The sequence below is a fragment of the Pipistrellus hanaki genome (assembly GCF_964339955.1).
Source record: "Pipistrellus hanaki genome assembly, chromosome: X".
NCBI lineage: Eukaryota > Metazoa > Chordata > Mammalia > Chiroptera > Vespertilionidae > Pipistrellus > Pipistrellus hanaki.
The window spans coordinates 92,275,111-92,295,825 of NC_140524.1; the positions used below are offsets into that span (position 1 = coordinate 92,275,111).

The 20,715-nt window shown below is 43.7% G+C and overlaps 1 protein-coding gene across 2 annotated transcripts in view; it reads right to left on the reverse strand.

Annotated features, from left to right (window-relative positions):
* The window catches only part of PTCHD1 (patched domain containing 1), a 66,292-nt gene that overhangs the window by 7,914 nt on the left and 37,663 nt on the right, over positions 1-20,715 (reverse strand). For both annotated transcript variants that reach the window (XM_084869494.1, XM_084869495.1), the window contains one exon: positions 12,673-13,333. In XM_084869494.1, coding sequence (XP_084725620.1) covers positions 12,673-13,333 — 661 coding nt within the window. The remainder of the gene's footprint in view (positions 1-12,672; positions 13,334-20,715) is intronic.

The following is a 20,715-nucleotide window of genomic DNA, read 5'->3' on the forward strand; positions in this document are numbered from 1 at the left end:
AAGTTTTAAAACAGGGCCTTAGTACTGAATCACTAAATGTGGTAAGAAAATAAGGATGCATATGGAAGGATTTTCATCAGCCATATAGTAGAATTTAAATAAGCTCTGTGTTACACTTCTTTCTTAAAATTGGTGTAATGTTTTTGTTTTTAAATAAATATATTTTATTGATTTTTTACAGAGAGGGAGGGAGAGAGATAGAGAGCTAGAAACGTTGATGAGAGAGAAACATTGACCAGCTGCCTCTTGCACACCCCCTACCGGGGATGTGCCCGCAACCAAGGTACATGCCCTTGACCGGAATCGAACCCAGGACCTTTCAGTCCGCAGACCGACGCTCTACCACTGAGCCAAACCGGTTTCGGCAAAATTGGTGTAATGTTTTATAATGACGTTATCTGACCCTGATTGGAAGCTACAGTAAGAATCCATTTCTTGCCCTGACCAGTAAGCTCAGTGGATAGAGCATCAGCCTGTGGACTCAAGGGTCCCAAGTTCGATTCCGGTCAAGGGCATGTACCTTGGTTGTGGGCACATCTCTGGTAGTGAGTGTGCAGGAGGCAGCTGATCGATGTTTCTCTCTCATCGATGTTTCTGTCTATCCCTCTCCCTTCCTCTCTGTAAAAAATCAGTAAAATATATTTTAAAAAGGAATCCATTTCTTACCTTGCCATTGAATAATCTTAGAAGCTAATTGAGAAAAGATATTTACATTACCAGAGTTATGAGGTAAGAAGGGTGGTGCTGGAGGGTCCCGAATGAAATTAAATTCAGGGAAAAGGAGAAGGAGGCTATTTGCTTGTCTCTTGAGTTCCGCTGCTACATTTTAAGTGCCTTGTCCTATAGTTTGATTATTTTTCTTGTATTTTAACTGTTTTCACACATGCTCCTGGGTCAGGGGGCAATTCCAGAGAGCATTCTGATTTTATTCTTAGGCTTTTGGGAACTATGCCTTTCCTTTTTCCCTCTTGCTCCAGGGATGTGCATGCTGACACTCACAGAGGTCAGCAAAGGGATCCCTGAGAAAGAATCTGTTCTACTGCCGAAACCGGTTTGGCTCAGTGTATCGAGTGTTGGCCTGCGGACTGAAAGGTCCCAGGTTCGATCCTGGTCAAGGGCATGTACCTTGGTTTCGGGCACATCCCCAGTGGGGGGTGTGCAGGAGGCTACTGATTGATGATTCTTTGTCATCAATGTTTCTAACTCTCTATCCCTCTCTCTTCCTCTCTGTAAAAAAATCAATAAAATATATATATTTTTAAAAAGAATCTGTTCTACTGATCCCTCAGCATTGGTTGCTAGCTACCATTTGCCTTGCCGCCACCCATTCCTGATAGGCTAGGATTGTTGTTTCTCAAGCCACACCTCACCAACAGATGCCTCTAGCTTAAACCCGGACCTGGAGTTGTGCAGTGTCTTCACAGAGCTCTTTGGATTTCAGGGACAACTGCCTACACCATAGCCAGGCCTCCTTCCCAAAGTCAATCAGGGGAGGGATGGGTGCCAGCATAGCTGCCTCCCTGGGATTAACAGCCTGGATGGAGTGCCCAGCTGGCATTAGACCTGACTGGCAGCTCAGTATTGATGTTGAAGAGGTCCATCTATGACCCTAAAGCAGAGCTGAACTCTAGGGCCCCTGTTTCCTGGCCTACACTCAAGGGGAGACATATTCCCAGAGCCTTAGGACAAGAAGAGTGCCCTGTGCCCTGGGATGCCTGCTCTGCCCATAATTAGAGCCACATTCCCTTTGGTTTTGACTTTCAAGGGTATCCTTTGAAATGCACCCTTCTCTGCAGAACACTGATCTACCAAAGCGGCTTCCCTTAGGTCTGGGGAATGGGACAGAGAGTAGAGAGAAGGCAGTGAGGAGGAAATCGTAGGTAGCTGGACTTCCCAGGGACAGACTCCTTCATACTTTCCCCTCCAGCCTTGTATTTTTTTTTATTGATTTTTTTACAGAGAGGCAGGGAGAGGGATAGAGAGCTAGAGACATCCATGAGAGAGAAATACCGATCAGCTGCCTCCTGTACACTCCCTAGTGGGGATGTGCCTGCAACCAAGGTACATGCTCTTGATCGGAATCGAACCTGGGACCTTTCAGTCTGCAGGCCAACGCTCTATCCACTGAGCCAAACCGGTTTCGGCCAGGCTTGTCTTTTATAGTCACTTCTGAACGTGGGCCAGTGGGAACCAAGAGAAGACAGGGAAGAGAGTTCGTGAGGCTCGGTTCCTCCCCACTTTCCTCTCTCAGCAGTTGCCTCCATTCATCAGCATCACCATTGTCACTCTCTTAATTTAGGGCCTGGAGTCCAGCAAGCAGGACTCTGAAGCCCCCTCTTCCAGATGCAGGCAGACAGGTACTGCATGTGGATCAGAGAGACTTTTCAGAGGTTTGGCTGTTGTGTTTCCCCATATTGCAAAGGTGCTTTAAAAACAGAAGTACTGCTATCTGCTTTGAACTCGTTATTCCATTTTTCTCTGCGAAGTCAGAGCTCTGTAAGCTTTCCTACCCTGTTTCCCTGAAAATAAGACAGTGTCTTATATTAATTTTTTTTCTCCCAAAGTTGCGCTAGGTCTTATTTTCAGGGGATGTCTTATCTTGCCATGCGCTAGGTCTTCTTTTTGGAGGATGTCTTATTTTCGGGGAAACACGGTATTACATCTGACCAAGAGGCCTATGTCATTGGCACGGTATTACATCTCTTTGGCACGGGACCATTTTCCATCTGCAATGTTCATGAGGACCCCCAGGCAGCAGCGTTCATGCGGGAAGCTACCTAACAGGAAGTTCCTAACAGATTTAGCCCGTGGTGACCAAGACCCTGCCGTGGTAATGGGAGCCAGGGTTTACCCTCAGAGGGGCAGGCCCATGGCCGGAAATGATATCATAGTCAGCATTCCAGGAACTGACCAATAACATCCCAGGCCATTCCCTCTTACAGTCACAGTATTTCAGCCCGTGCATAGTTGCCAAAGGGAACTGTTAAACAACACATACAGATGCTATCAAATTCTGCAGATAAAGCTCTTCAAGTATTCACTTGTCTTCTAAGAGCGCATTCAAGATATTTGTTTCTCTTTTGCTTCCATTGCACGTCTGTAGTCTCGCATGCATATCTATATGTGTCAAGACACACACACACACACACACACACACACACACACACACACACACATGTCCAAGTTCTAATTATTCACGAGTGAATGCTTTGAAGGCCACGTGGGCTTTTAGCCAGGCTCCGGGACAAGGACAATAGAGCTAGCTCTTCACCAATGTTCAGATACAATTTGTACCGGGAGTGCAATTGAGATTTTATTAGCAGCAGACTTTGGGATTGCCATCTAGTAAACTCAAGTACGAAAGGGTTTCAGGCGGATCATTTTTCTTTCCCCCCCAAAGAATTTGGTGTCTTTATGTGCAGTTCACTTCCAGGCTTGGGAGCCAATGAGGAGAAAAAGCAGCACAAGGTGATAAATGACACCAGTGGTGGCAAACTTTCAACAGGCTCATCCTGAAGTCATTTAGGGTGAGTGTCAGGAATCCCAGATAAAATCTCACTCTGGTCCAGACCCTTTTCTGGGGCCTGACCAAAGCCTTCAGGGTTGTTTACAATCCACTAACAGGAGGAATCCACTAACAGAGAGCTAAGAATTAACCCAACTTAACCCAGTAGACCTGCTTCTGGGAAGTTCCTCAGAAAGTGAATCATATTTTAAATGTAGTTAATGGTTTTGCTGTCACAGGCAATCTGGGTGATTTGGATTTTTTTTTTTTTCTTTTGGTCCATGAACAATCACGGGCAAAATGATCTATTTTGTGCATGTGGCTTTTTGTAAGGCAGCTTTTTCTTTTTAAAACAATATATTTTATTGATTTTTTTACAGATAGGAAGGGAGAGAGAGAGTTAGAAACATCGATCAGCTGCCTCCTGCACACCCCCTACTGGGGATGTGCCTGCAACCAAGGTACATGCCCTTGACTGGAATCGAACCTGGGACCTTTCAGTCCACAGGTCGATGCTCTATCCACTGAGCCAAACCAGTTTCGGCAGGCAGCTTTTTTTTTTTTTTTTTAGGCCCAGAATCTCCCACCTTCCCCGTCACACGCTGCCACAGGCAGAGATGGACACCTGTAGGCACTCTTCACATTTTAATCCTTCCCATCCTGGCAGGGTTTCCTCAGCCTGACTCCCTAACAGTAAGCAATAGCTGAGAAGATGAGGAGGTGGAGTGGGGTAGTTTGCTGATGGATGATCTTTCGGTTTGAATGCGAAAGTTTTTCCTACCAGGAGCCAGAGGAGCCAAACCTCATATATGGAAGTAAAATGACTACATTCTTCTAGAAAATCCACAGAGTATAACGACTACATGAGCAAAATCCACTTAAGACAGATTTTATTCTTAGATGAGCTTGACTAAGTAGCTCATGTTTATAAAATGCGTTTCTTTGACTGACACCCACATAAATTTATGATTTTTGTGTGTTTTTTTATAGAAGAAATTTAAAGTGTAGATATGTCTGGGTTGAGTAACAGCTATTTTCAGGGGAAAGTTAATTGGGTTACATTTACACTTTGCCAGTTATAAACATTTACTTTCTATGCCGAATTGTTTGGTTTATCACAGCCTGTTTTGTCTCACAGTTAAGAGTGAGAGTAAAGGTCTACTCTGCTTAAGTTAAGACGGATGCTCACATCAGGATGAACACACAATCTTATTCTTCCAACCAGAGGCCGGTCATATCTTGGTAATTCTAATCATAGTACTGGGTTTTTATCTGAGAAATGATTTTCCTTCACTAAGGAGCTGCAAATAAGAGTCCAAGAAATGACTTTGCTAATAGCTCTTCTGTATTTAAAGATATTTAGATACTGAGTGTGTGCAGCATTATATATGCTATGGTCATTATGTGAGCAATTGGGAGCCAGCAGTCCTGGATTGTGAGAGGGATGTCCCACTGCCTGTTTAGGCCCAATCCTACTGGGATCGGGCCTAAACGGGCAGTCGGACATCCCTCAAGGGGTCCCAGTTTGGAGAGAGTGCAGGCTGGGCTGAGGGACACACCCCCATGCACGAATTTCATGCACCGGGCCTGTAGTATAGTATATAGATAAATATATAGTATTTATACTCAAACCGTATACACTACATAATATATGTTATAAACACATAAAATACATCTGTATATACACAACCTGGTTACTGCATAATAAATCATATTGCATATGATAGCTAATGTGATATATAATATATATTATGCAACCAGGTTATATACACCCACACCCATGATGAGTAGCAGACTGATGTGAAATGTATTTTCCTGGTAAGGAAAAGAAATGCTATTGCAGCTACATCAGTCAATGCAGAGAAGGGACTACAATCCCTTTCTTAGGTTCTGTCTACAGTTTGGCTCTTTCCTGGTGAAATAGCCTCTATGTCACATGTGTCAAACACATGGCCCGCGGGCCAAATCCAGCCCGCCAGGCCTTGCAATGTGGCCCGCACCGCGCTGTCATCACTGCACTCCGCTGTCAGTTTATGACATTGTCAGTTTATGACTGTTCAGTAAACCATTTGGCCCGCGATTTAGGCTGGATTTTAGATTTTGGCCCCTTCTCTGATTGAGTTCGACACCCCTACTCTATGTGAAATGCAGGGTTGCCTTAACAATGACCATGAATCTACTTGCATGGTGAACTCCTGTAGACCCATCTGGTGAAGACTACCCAGCCCAGCAGCGACTTTCTGAGACGTTAGTCCAAATGCAATGCCACACTAGGTGTTTGCCCTCATGGCTTAATTTTTTCCAGCTTAGTGTCCTGATGTTGTCTCCTACTGCCTGACCTTCCTGGAATCTGCCACTCTCCCATTCCCTAAAGTAGGTGGCTAGACCACCCAGAGTATACTTAAGGAGAGCCGGGTCGAAAAGGTGGCACTCTTGCATTCCTCTACGTAACTGAGCTCTGCCTTCCTAGACCTGCAACCCCAATCCTGTTCTTGGCTTCCTTTATGGTTAAGAACAATAAACTATATTTTGTTCAAACCTAATTCTCCCCACCTACCCCTTACTGTAATATGATTTGGTAGAACATGAGAATAAGAGGCTGAGAACTAGCCACAAAACTAGATTATATAATCTCCTTGTAAATTAGTCCCACAGTAACCAGAGACCATTACAAATAAGGTGTTCGGGGGAAAAATTGAAAATATTGTATCAAATTACTCTTATTTCCAATCAGATATTTTAAAAAATGGGAACAACGAAACCTCTATAGCCTGGCTGGCATGGCTCAGTGGTTGAGCGTTGACATATGAACCAGGAGTTCAGGGTTCCATTCCAGGTCAGGGCATGTGACTGGGGTTGTGGGCTCAATCCCCATTGTGGGGCATGCAGGAAGCAGCCGATCAGTGATTCTCTCTCATCATTGATGATTCTATCTCTCTCTCCCTCTCCCTTCCTCTCTGAAATCAACTAATCAACTATATATATATATATATATATATATATATATATATATATATATATATATATATAAAGCAAACCTCTATAAATCAGCTTTTTCCTAGAATCTACTGAACCTATTAGTGATTTATCTCTAAGCAGAGTATTTGTACAACTCTCTAATATAGTACTTCTATTTTATCGTGTAGATTGTCATATTGTTGCAACAATGGATTTCTACAATAATGTATTAGGTTGAACCATAAGACATTATTGCTTTTGTAGTTCAAAAATGGTTGGATATTGGTGTCAATTTTATAGGTCAAAAATAGTTGAGTATTGGCAATATCATATGGTTTGGGCTTTATTATTTTAATCTGGATGATTCCTGCCCTTCTTCCAGTTTCTCATGATTTTAGAAATATACCAGAATACTCATCAAGAAAGCAAAGCCTTTCAGGTGTGCTTAAGTTTAAGAGCAAAAATTACTGAGTTGCAATTTTTCATTTACCATATTTTCCGGCGTATAAGACGAACCCCTAATTTTACAGTTAAAACATAGGTGTAGGCCTATATTTGCTGTATAAGACTACCCCCCACTTCAAAGAAAAGACTTACTTTGCCATCAAGATCTGCAGGTAATTTTTGTGCAATTTTGGTCTTTTGCCCCCGATTTTCGGTTGACTTTTTTTTGTTTCAAAAGTCGTCTTATACGCTGGAAAATACAGGAACTACATTGCTTGCACAAGAACTTTTACCACTTTATAAGACTGAGCTCCATATACTAGTTTATATTCTAGGTGGCACCAAATTACAACAAATTCTTGGAGAACTGAACTTGATACAAATAATCTTAGAATGTATATCTGAAAGAAGCCAAACATCCCTGCTATTATTTTCCTCCTAGCACTTAATCACATTCTTTCTTCCTTTCCCATCCTTGAATGTGAGTGGCTTGGCTGGATAATTCAGAAGGAAGAGGATCTGGCATTTGAACCTTCTCAAAATCCTAAACATTTGAAAAGACTTGAAAAATATTTTTCTTGAAGGATATTTTTGTTTCATCTGATCTTCACCACCCTTGTATCTTGGTAAATGCAAAGCAACCATTTTAAATGAGATCAACTAATACCCAAACTACCTTTTGCTACAACGTCAATTTCTCCTTTCAGCTGGTGAGTATATACATGCAGCAACAACCCTTCCAGATGAAGAAGGAAGAAAACCTTCCTTCTGTTCCCTTCTATATTCTCGAACATTCCTTTCCTTTCCTTATGTGTCGGATCAGCAAATCTGTGGAAATATTAAGCCTGGAGGAAGAGCTTACGTGCACAAAACCTATGCTAATTTCTTCAACCACACAAAACTGTAGGACAGTGGTGTAAATCCTCATCCTTCAAAGGAAATCCCATAATGGGTCAAAATGATGGGTGTCTTATTTTTTAGGTGGCAGTTCAAATATCTTAATACCTGATATGAATAGTTTGAAAATATAAGCTATTACTTTATGCATAAGTGCTATGGATTAAAAAACCCCTCTCCAAATTATGGTAACTACAAACTGTCAATGAGCATGTATAATACTGTAGACCTTTAAGGATTTCAGCTCTGAAAAAACTGATCTGAGTCATATGGACGGGGTTTTGCCAGAAGTGGGATTGTCTAATATGCATGCTGCTGATGAAAAACATTCTAAATCATGATGTATCTCTGCTTACATCATTGCCAAAATGATTCATCTGTGTAGGATATATTCTTATTGCCAGAGATGTCACGTACCATCTTGGCTAGAAACACACAGTCATATCCCATTATGGTGAACTCTCAGCTTATCCAAATTCTTTCCTATTCTGGAATTTTGTCAGGTTAATACTGCTTGACACACGTGGTCTTAAAATTTTCCATTCTAAATCTACTGCCATTTTGGCATTTGGCTGTGTCTGGCCTTATGTGACCGGCATTACCCTAAGAATATTTAGTTTTTTGAGTCTACAATCTATCACATTATAGACCTATTGTCAGCTAAGGAAATGTCAATATTAGAGACTGTTCCTGAGATCCTTTTCCTTCTAAATGAGACCATATATTTAAAAAATTTTTATTTGATATTGTATTAAGGTAACAGAAAAAAATCAAGAAGTTTTGTTTAAATCTGCTTAGGTTAAGCATAATCATTTTGTGTTATAGAGAAGCAATTAAAAAAACCAGACAGCTTTTGACTCAGTGCAAAACCCTTAGGACTGTATTTCTTCTTGGTCATTTGAAATATTTATTGGCATTTTCAGATTGATCATCAAAAACCAGACTTTAACATTGGCCCTGAATACATTTGTCATACGTGCTATTGCTTGTATTTCATTCAGTCTCTGAGAAGGAAGACTTTATCTGAGAAATACAGCAGGGCAACCACCATCCTAAATCCGGGCACTGGTGGCTTTATGAGCATATTAAGCACCCATTACACGGTGCAAAGTATTTATTGCAAATGGGCCTTCGCTACTAAGAGGCATAGCTTCCTTTCATGTTGTGACCAAGTCATTTGAGACCTCTTTGGACTGAAAATGTACAGAAAGGTTGCATACTGACTGTCAGCGGGGAAAACTGCCATCAAATCAATGCCTAACATTCCCCACAAATTGCAAACAAGCGAGTATTGGGCACCTGCAGCGCTTGGTCTCTTTCATTGCCAATGCCAGCTCTTTCTGAATTGAACTCGGACGTGAAGTTCAGTGATACTCGGTCTCTGCAGGGCTGTTACATTACTATTTCTGGATTTGTTTTTCAAAGACACTCCCCTGTTAACAGCATCTTTCCATCTCTTACATCCTTCTCTGCCCCAGAAATAGCTGGCATATGCCTTTCTGTGTTGACTTTTACTTACAATATTTAAAACCTCTCTAAAAAGTACAAATAGAAGTTTTTTAAAAAATGTATTTTATTGATTTTTTACAGAGAGGAAGAGAGAGGGATAGAGGGATAGATCAGCTGCCTCCTGCACACCCCTTACTGGAGATGTGCCCGCAACCAAGGTACATGCCCTTGACCGGAATCGAACCTGGGACCCTTCAGTCTGCAGGCAGACATTCTATCCACTGAGCCAAACCGGTCGGGGCTACAAATAGAAGTTTTAAGAAATTGCCAATATTATAATTTTTTCCTATTAAAATTAATGTAATGGCGTTTTGAATATTTAATGTCATTCGCTTAGTGAAGTTGATTTTTTAGTGAAATTAATTTGAAGAACTTTTGAATATTACTATTTTAATATTAATATTTAGAAGCACTAAATATTCTAATTTTATTTTACTTAGTGCAATTAGTTTTTAGGAAGGTTATGTGTGTGTGTGTGTTGGCTGTTGTCATTTTTTAATTTGACAATCTAAGGAAAAAGAGGTCAGTGCCTCTGACTTAGCAGTAAGGTTTGAGAGTTTTAAATATTGTATCATACTTTGAACTCACTGGCAACTACTTAGAGTTTCATAAAACCAGAGGCAATAGCTTTTTTTCCAGCCCTTTTTCTTCACTTTCAGAACCTGTCTCTCTTCGATTCCCCATCATTTTCTCATTCCTGTTTATCTCCACCCACTAGCCCCCACAAAAATAATCACAACAAAAACCACTATTTTTAAAACGAAAGCTAAAAAAAACAGCCTAAGCCTGTGACTAAGCATGAGCAAAGCATCTTAATTTAAATCTTGACTCAAGCCTCCGTGGAAGCTACACATACTCAGTCCTTACTCACGCTTTCAGAAACCACCCTGTAGACCACCGTCGACCCACATCACTGTCTGGGGGTTATTTTAAAGAGCCACATTACGCTGCCTTCTTAACAGATTGGAGTCAGGAGGAAGCGTAGCAGCCTCCTTCTCTGTTGTGTTCAGCAGCGATCAGTAAACCCAGCTGGTAGAGCCGCGGCTTGCTCAGTCTCTGCACAGTGCCCCACTTTCCCACAAAGGCCACTCAGGTCTGCTTCTAGCCAGGGTCTGAATGCCTGCAGCCGCGGAGCAGCGGGGCCAGCAGGCCATTCTGTGGCCTTGCAGCCCCGCCAGCCCTGCTTGTCACTTAACCAACCATAACGTGGCTTCTTTTCTCTTCAGCTACCCCCAACAGGGCAAAAGGCCCCCTCCATCATACTTATTTCTCAGTCAACAACAAAAAAAGCCACTTCGTTTTGTCCTCTGAGTCCCAATATTTTAATTTTGCTGAAGGAATTGATGACAAGCTGCCAGAGGAAAGGGGGAGAGCTAACCGTTTGAATCCTGGCCCACAGGGACTCTGCCATCAGGCTTGCTGGACATGCCACCATCAAGACCAGATGGACAGAGTCACTGATGCTATATTATGACCACTATGCCTTTGTCTTTTAAATATATTTCTATTAATTTCAGAGAGGAAGGGACAGGGAGAGAGTGGATGCTTGACCATTGAGCCACGGTGGCCAGGTACTATGCCTTTGTTTTGAGCATTATCTTTATCAGGAAATTCCTGCAGCCTCAGTGCAGAGAATAGAGTGGATTCTTACATCATCACTTAAAAAAAATACACACACACACACACACACACACACACACACGTACACACACACACAAACTGAGTGGCCAGATTATTATTATCTCTGAACGCATAATAATCTGGCCACTCAGTGTGTGTAAGTGTATATGTATTTATATTATGTATATGTATATGTATACACACACCCACACACACACACACACATATATATATATATATGTGGCCCAGTGCATGAATTTGTGCATGGGTGGAGTCCAGCCAGCCTGGCCAGGGGGAGGGGACATGGTCAAGGGGACAATTTGCATATTAGCCTTTTATTATATAGGATATACACTGAGTGGCCAGATTATTACGCATTCAGAGATCATAATAATCTGGACACTCAGTGTATATTTCATTGATTTCAGAGAGGAAGGGAGAGGGAGAGATATAAACATCAATGATGAGAGAGTTTCATTGATAGGCTATCTCCCGCATGCTCCCTACTATGGATCGAGCCTGCAACTTGGGCATGTGCCCTAGGCTGGAATTGAACCTGGGACCCTCCAGTCCACAGGCCAATGCTCTACCTACTGAGCCAAACCATCCAGGGCTCTTACACCATCATTTTGAAACATTCTCCTGAGTTCACAGCAAGGACAGAAAAAGTTTTCTTCTATTTATATCTCAGTTGTTGCTTTTAAAATTCTTATATATTGCCGAAACCGGTTTGGCTCAGCGGTAGAGCATCGGTCTGCGGACTGAAAGGCCCCAGGTTCGATTCCGGTCAAGGGCATGTACGTTGGTTGCGGGCACATCCCCGGTAGGGGGTGTGCAAGAGGCAGCTGGTCGATGTTTCTCTCTCATTGACGTTTCTAGCTCTCTATCACTCTCCCTTCCTCTCTGTAAAAAAATCAATAAAATATATTTAAATAAAATTCTTATATATTTACTTATGTCCTTTTGTGTGATGTTCATATCCACTCTATCTAGTGGGTGGGGAAACTGAGGGTAGCAGACACTGTCAGTGCTCAACTCACGTGCCCTCCTGTTCACCATTCTAAAGGTCATGGAAAGCTTCCTACCGCCAATACCTGTGACCAGAGGGATTTCTCCAGCTGTAGGAATGTGCTGGGTCTTCCCTGTGAAGAGCTTGGGTGTTAACGACCCTGGGAGAGCCCTCGATGAGTCATGCACAGGGTTTCCGGGGACACAGCCTAGCTCCCAGCTTCCTCACTCCTGAAGGAGGTCCTCTCTACGGAGTGTTCTCTGAGGTCTCCCAAAGGTCCCCAGTGGGATTGAGCCAGAGATGCCCGCAGCAGGAACCTGTTCATTTACATGCCCTGAATTGTCTTCCTACCCAGTCTCATGTTGTCATTCCCACACTGGGGCTTCCTGGGCTCACCTCCCAAATAAGCGACTTGTATCTAAATCCTTGTCTCACAGTCTGTTTCCAGGGAGGCTTAACCTGAGACACCATGGCACAAAGATGAATATCTGCCAGATGCCACACGGCTACTTAAAGGAGAGCCAGGGCTAGAGCCCAGGATGTTGGACTTCTGGCACCTTTACCAAATAAGGCTGCTTCTTGCTGACCACCAGGACTTCTTACCATTGGTCCCAGGACTTCTAGGCAAAGGGAAGGCACTGACAAAGAAATTAAGTTGTTAGATGGCTGCTGTTTGCCTTTTAGGAACCCAGTCACCATTACCAGCAGAAAAAGGAAGGGCGGTAATTACCTAGCATGACGAAAGGGACTCCCAGGAAGGTGGAATTGTATTTCCCACCAGTCAGATTGATGATCCCGGCTGCGGTGAGCGTGGCCAGGGTTATGGTCACCAAGCCGAGTAGGCCTAGCCAGGGTTTGCTGCGGACGCAGTCCTGCATTGAGCAGCAGAGGATGGCCATGGTGACCACCAGGATCAGGCTGGTGACCAGGTAACGTTCCGATACGCGGCTGGTCTTCTGGAAGTCTTCCCTCAGTGAGGTGGACGTGTAAGGGTAGATTTTGATTTTGCTGTTGGACTCCTGGAATAGCCGGACAGTGTCGCAGAAGTTGGCCTCCCACCTCTCAGCCACCATGTCGTTGAGACTGTTGATGGACTGCAGGTAGTAGGTGAGCTGGACGGCCTCTGCGGATTTCACCCGGTCCTTGCTGTGCACGGTGACACCTCCAAGCTGGTGCCCATTGTACACGGCCCTCCCGTTTTTTAAGTGAGTGATCGGGTATGTGATAGCAAAATTGGTCCGGTTGGTGGCCCGCGCATTCTTGAGCTCTTGCAGCACATGCACTATGTCATCCACGATGCAAGTCTTATCGTTATTCAGGACACATATGTGGGCAAACGTGTAATTGAAACCAGGTCTTGGAACCTGGATCTTGGTCACAGCAGCATGCAACTATGGGGGAAAAAATGAAAGTCAGTGTTTATTAGCAAAAATACACATGAATAAGGACATGAGCTCTGTGGATTCAAATATCTGTATTTTGGGGGGTGGGAAGTCACTCATGCCATCTCTATGCTAAAGAGTTCAAGTTAAATGTTATAACCTTACATCAGAAATAGGTAGTAAGGATCCCAGCCACTGTCAGCCGATGAACCAGAAGGTCACGGTTCAATTCTTGGTCAGGGCACATGCCCAGGTTGCAGGCTTAATCCCCAGTTGGGGGCATGCAGGAGGCAGCCAGTCAACGATTCTTTCTCATCAATGATGTCTCTATTGCTCTCTCTCTCTCCCTTCCTTTCTGAAATCAAGAAAATATACTTAAAAAATAGACAGTAAGGATTCAAAACACACACAGCATGGTCCCTGGACCAGCAGCATCAGCACAACCTGGGAACTTGCCAGAAACGGAAACTCTCAAGCCCTATCTCAGACCTAGTAAGTTAGAATCTCTGGGGTGGGGCCTAGCAATATGTGTTTTCATAAGCCCCCCTGGAGATTCTGTTATAATGAAAGTTTGAGAAGTGCCGGGTTCAAGTACTAGCATTATTTCCAGAAGCCATGTTCTTTATTTATGACTCAATTGGTCTATAAATGTCTGAAAACCTTATATAGGTCCACCGTTCACAGTCTCTCTCTTTTTAAAAAAAAAATATTTTATTGATTTTTTACAGAGAGGAAGGGAGAGGGAAACATCGATTAGCTGCCTCCTGCACACCCCCTACTGGGGATGTGCCTGCAACCAAGGTGCATGCCCTTGACCGGAATCAAACCTGGGATCTTTCAGTCCGCAGGCTGACGCTCTATCCACTGAGCCAAACTGGTTAGGGCTCAGCGTCTTTCTCTTGAAAGTGTCAAGTGAAAAGGGAACTAAGGCGCAGTTCCAGGTGCAGAGGTGCTCTGCAGGCCCAGCCCTTGCTGCTGATTTGCAGGCAGCTAAGCGATTTCTGCATCCAATTCAATCACTCGGAGCCATAAAAGAGGTTCACCTTGAGAGCCCTCATATTCTCTGACTTTCCTTGTCTGATTATATGGGAAGGGAGCTATCACTGCAAGAGTCTGGCTGGGATCCATGGGAGTTGTGCTCAGGGATCACAGTGGAATTCATTCTAGCCACCTCACCTAGTGATGTTTGCCTGCCCAGGTCTGCATGCCTGCGATCCCAGTGCACACGGGAATACACCCATGTAACAGTCCCCACCACAGGCCGGGCACAGATGATTTAATTTCATCCTTATAAGAAACTATGAAGCACAAGGGTAGCCTCAGTGTTTTTTTTTTCCTATGAGGAAATTGAGCCATCCAGGAGCTAGATCCCTTGCCCAAGTTCACAGGCACAGTAAGAGAGAGTGAGTTGGGCTGAATCATGCAGTCTGGCTCCTGAACCTATGCTCCTGGCCCCTCACACTCCACCTCTAAGTTGGCAATACCAGCAAGCAGATGAAGGTTCTTGCTAGCAACTAATTCCTGAATTTGTGCTTTCAATGCCTCGCCCCTAAAAAAATCAGATGTGCAGAACTATGTGTAACCTACCATTTAAGGCAGTGGTTCTCAACCTTTCTAATGCCACGACCCTTTAATACAGTTCCTCATGTTGTGGTGACCCCAACCATAAAATTATTTTCGCTGCTACTTCATAACTGTAATTTTGCTACTGTTATGAATCATAATGTAATCTTTGTGATTTCTGATGGTCTTAGGCTCTACAGCAGCGGTTCTCAACCTGTGGGTCGCCTAAGACCATCAGAAAACACAGATATTTACATTTCAATTCATAACAGTAGCAAAATTACAGTTTTGAAGTAGCAGCGAAAATAATTTTATGGTTGGGGGTCACCACAGCATGAGGAACTGTATTAAAGGGTTGCAGCAATAGGAAGGTTGAGAACCACTGGCTAAAGTGAGAAAACAAGGCCTTCTGTGTGTGGATTGTGGCCAGTGCACAAAATCAGGCCAGTGTACAAAAGTGCTAGACAGGAAGTTGAATGTTAAGTAAATGAGTGCATGGAGAGCGGTGCCTAGCCCTGAGGGTGCTCTCCCAAGAGCAGAGACAGTCATTGCTGTATATCTGATGACTGAAGAAGAACATTTCATATGTAAAGGGATAACGTCCAGAGTGGCCATGCTGGGGCTATGTCACTGTAACTCATAACCTTCTGAGCATCTCCATGACCCTGATGTGTTTTCTCTCAAATCTGTTCTAGATGGATTATTGGCTAAGACAGTTTGCTCTGCGTGTGCCAGGGTGGGAGGGATATTTATTCTCCTTTTTAAAATGTCTGAGGGGTACCGGCTGTCAAAGTCCTTTAGTGAGCACAGAGCATAAATTGTTAATCCTGATTCTCAGGGCCTCTCACCCACATCTCTCCATGGGCACCAACCCTCAGGTTCAGGAAACAGTTCATTGTATTATGTTTGGCTGAAATATTTGGAGTTCATTCCTTGTCTCTCTCTCTCTATCCCCGCCTCTCTCTCCCCCAGAGATACCCAGGAGATTATTTTCACAAAACTCTAACCATATGCTAAATTTTTGTTTTGAGATTAACGATGAACAAAAGGTCTTCAGTGGTTTTAAACTGTGAGAGTGTGTTTTCTTCTTTAAGCATGGCCAGGTGAATTTTGATGAAAAGAACTCAATAACTACAAAAACATTCCAAAATAGAAAAGGTTCTTTTTGGAGGAGACAAGGACCAAGAGGAATTTAAAGACAAGGGAGAATTTTGATGAGTCCAAAGCAAGACTTTGGGGAAAGGTTCAGCATAGACTAGAAAAGGAGTGGTATTGAAAGCATGCTTATGTGTAATATTTAACACATTGTTTGTTCCCATGAACAGTCTAATAAATCTTCCTTAGAGCGATTACTAAATATGTCAAGAGAAAAAGATTGCCAAATAAGATGGTGTTAAGCCACAGGGCTGAACCCAATTATAGCAAGGGGATATTTTCCATCCATTCGCTAAGGCGGCCATGCCGCCCTGCTGTGTTGGGAGTTGTTGTAAACTACTTAGTGATCTGCTAACTCGGCTGACCTACTGCGATGACCCCCGGGACCACTGAGCAAAGAAAGCAGACACCTTGTAAACCCCTGTACCACAAAACCATAGGAGGGAGGCTTGGGAAAGGAGAACTTACTGACGTTTGGCAGGGAAGGTTTGTTAACTCTTAGTACCAGAGCTGCTGTGAGATGCAGCTGCTTTGAATTTCTGATGGAGAGGTGGGTAGAACATGTGTCACTCTTGCTTCTGAGTGGCATGGAGGTGCTGAGTGACAAAGCAGCCAGAGAGGGGGTGCTGGCTGAGGCCACCCACCTGGCAGCGTGAGTCTATGGGATAAGAGGTGAGAGATAATAAGAGGTGCAGGAAAGGAGCGGTAAGACTCCCTTCTGGGACTCGTGAAAAGATTCCGTTCTGATCTTCAGATGTTATGCCTACACATCAAGCACACGCACCATCTACTTACTCTTGGCTTCCCACGTGGCCATGGGCAGACGCGTTGCACCTGCTACCTGGACAGCTACTGTACAGGGTTTTAAAATGCCCGGATGTACTTGCCTAAAGGAGCCCCACTCAGGACAGCAGATCTGTTAGTAGGTGTTTTTACGTATATTGACAGGGGAAAAGGGAAGCAGGAGATCAAAGTTATGATTTCTTTTGCTTTATACTTACTTTTCATGTCTGCACTGAAAAAGAAAGGGAAAGTGAAAAGAATGACAAGTTAACTTACGGTGATGCCATCTTTGCCTTTAAATTAATCTTTGCTTTTGGGTGGAGAAGGGGGAAGGAAAGACAGGAACACATCAAAGCATGAGAGTGAAATGACTGAGATACCTTAGTCCACAAAATAGACAACCTCAATCCACACAAGCTTATTACTGAGCTAGATAAGCGACCCTCTTTCTGAAGAGAAAAAACACAATAGGCCTGAGCCTTCATACAGTCTCACTGTCATGTGAATCAACATATAATCCATGTTTCAATTAGCTGCGTATAGATTTTCAGTTATTTGATCAACACACATTCAATAAGTTATCAAATCTACTGTGTTGTCAATAATAGGATAATTTATCTGTGTTCAGGGGGCTCACATCACACTCAACACATGGAAAATCTCATAAGTGACACCATGTCCTGTCTGACTGGTGTGGCTGAGTGGTTGAGTGTTGACCTATGAACCAGGAGGTCACAGTTTGATTTCCGGCCGGGGCACACGCCTGGGTTGCGGGCTCCATCCCCAGTATGGGGTGTACAGAAGGCAGCCGATTGATAATGTTCCTGTCTCATCTGTCTCATTGATGATTCCATCTCTTTATCCCTCTCCTTTCCTCTATCTCTAAAAATCAATAAAAAAATTTTAAAAGAAAACAAAATAGAGACATACAATGTCCAAAACAATGGAAAAATCCTAATCTGTTGTTAGCACTCTAGTGTTCTGTACTAGCAAAACCTAATCCGGTGTCAATCATGATCACATTTTAAAATTAGTATTGTATTTGCTGCCAAAGAGGCCAGAACTGAATGCTAAGTTGAAATTCATTTTAAGGCTCTGAACGTACTGTTTAAACCAGTGGTTCCCAACCTTTCTAATGCCGCGACCCTTTAATACAATTCCTCATGCTGTGGTGACCCCCAACCATAAAATTATTTTCCCTGCTACTTCGTAACTGTAATTTTGCTACTGTTATGAATCGTAATGTAAATCTCTGTGTTTTCCGAAGGTCTTAGGCTCTACAGCAGCCTAAGACTGTTAGCTTCGTTGCTCTCATCATCCTTCAGGTCTAGAATGATCCTAGTAATTGTAATTAGTCTGCTAAGTACTTTCTATACAGTTTGAAAAAGTTACTCAAGACAAGACCCTATGTATATGCTTAAATCATTATTCCCATTTTATAGTTGGTGCAGTTGAGGCCTAGAGAATGGCAGTAACTCATCCAAGATGACCTGGTAAAGAAAGGGCAGAAGCGGGACTCTCAATTAGGCCCTACCTCACAGCCGTACACTTAGCCATGGACCAGCACAACTTTAGAGCTTCCGTGGATGAACAAGACTTGGGGAAGAATGAAGGACTGTCAACCCACCCAGTTCCAATGATTGGCTGAGCACATGACTGAGCTGTAGGACAGCCACATTTGGGGACCTGGGGTCCATTCAGAGAGTCCAGACCTCACCTAAGTCAGCAACGTTACATGGCTATACTAACAGGTGACGAAGGGGATGGGGTCTGAGCTTACTGACCTTTCTCATTCTCCATCCAGCCTCTGTAGTCGCCAAATCAAACTTTCCCAGACAAACTTACCGAGGAGAAAGTCCAGTGGAGTCCAGTCTGGAGAAGTTTGGGCTTAAGTGTGGCCTCTGCTACTTAGGAAGGAATGTCAGAGATCCTGGGAACATCACTCCTTCATGTCTCATATGTTTTCAGTCGAAAGAGAGGTTGGCCCAGCTAACCTTACAGACAGAGCCTTTGGTTCTGACATAACGTACACAACATAAGCCGAGGCATATGCACAAACCATACAATCAGATCCCGGGCAAGAGAGAGTGAACTCCTAAATACCTGTTTGATAGTTATTATAGCTCCTGGAAGTATGCTTTGATAACACATCGGGATTCTTTTTAGCTCAATCACAGATCTCATAGTAGATGAAACCCAGAAAGGAAACGACAGGGTAGGGTTACTGGGGGTAGAGGGGGTGGGGAGAGAAAGATTCACTTCTGTGAGTGATTTCCCGTTCTGGGAGGCACTGGCTCTTATAATCCCCTTCTGCCAGGGCCTGGGACAAAGCCAGCACGGGCTGCCGGTCACGACAGGCCGGAGTCTAATTTCCTCTCTGCCTCTCCTTGGCACACTCCGATCTTCCTCAGAAGACAGCAGGGCACCTTGCGGCAGAGAGTGAAGAAGGGCTCGGGGCGGGAGGCAGTGTCTGCTCTGGAGAGGTGATTAACGTAGGAAAAATAAAATACCTGTGGGCTCCGAGGGCCTTTTACAATACCTCTCAGCGGTTTTTGTCTTTAAAAAAAAAAATTTATTGATTTCAGAGAGGAAGAGAGAAGGAGAGAGGTAGAAACATCAATGATGAGAGAGAATCATTGATCAGCTGCCTCCTGCACGCTCCCTACTAGGAATCAAGCCTGAAACCCCCAGGCATGTGTCCATGGCTGGAATCGAACCCGGGACCCTTCAGTCCACTGGCCAATGCTCTATACACTGAGCCAAGCTGGCTAGGACTGTCTTTACTTTCTGCTGAAAAGGGGAAGAGGGAGGGTGGGAAGGCCACTCTGCCAGGAAGGGCAATTAACATGTCAAGTTGTCCCCCAGCCATCTCACCTGTGAGGGGGATTCGGAGGAAGTAGGGGTTCCCCAGGGGCAGTGTCTGATGATACCACCTTTCTTTTTTTTTTTCTTTTAAAAAAAATATATTTTATTGATTTTTTACAGAGAGCAAAGGAGAGGGCTAGAGAGACAGAAACATCGATCAGCTACCTCTTGCACACCCCCTATGTGCCTGCAACCAAGGTACATGCCCTTGACCAGAATAGAACCCGGGATCCTTGATTCCACAGGCCGATGCTCTATCTACTGAGCCAAACCAGTTAGGGCATGATACCACCTTTCTAGGCTGCCCTCCTTTCCTTATCTCACCTTCCCACTCCCTCCTACTGCTGCTCTCAATTACGCTGCATAACATGAAAACAATGTCAAAAGGGAGGGCCTTGGTTTGCCTTTCCAACCTATATCGTGTGCCCTCTAATATTACCTCAAAGTGACATGAAATCAAAACTGCTTTTAAATGCTTTCAAGGAATATCTCGTTTTCACCCCCAAAGGAAATGCTTCCTTCACCCAGGCCCTTGAAATGCCAGGTCTTGATATGGGTCTGTATTCTGCACCTATAAATGCCTCGGAATCCACTGGCAAGGTATCCTCACCCAGGACACAAGAAAACACCTCGAAGTGGACGGATCTGGCCTGTAAAGTTCATCAATTACGCTAGCTCCCTGGGTGTTATGTTCCGTCTTTGCATGATCTCACTCTCACCCACTCTCTTTCCTCTTCTTTTAATAGAAACACATTACATCAGAACGCCAGAAGTTGCAAGTTGGGGATGGTTACCGTGATTCATTTGTAGTACAGCCAAAAGCAAGTTAGTCATCCCTTAATAAGTGAACAGAAATATCATTCTGCCTTTGAAACATTACATGTTCGGAGGACACGGAATTCAAGCGGTACATGTAGCTACACAGGTGACTATCTAGCTACACACTTCTGTACCTGTATGCCCAGCGTCATGCTGACCTGCTGCGGTGACAAAGGACAAATGGGCACTTCTGTCCGTAGGTAGTG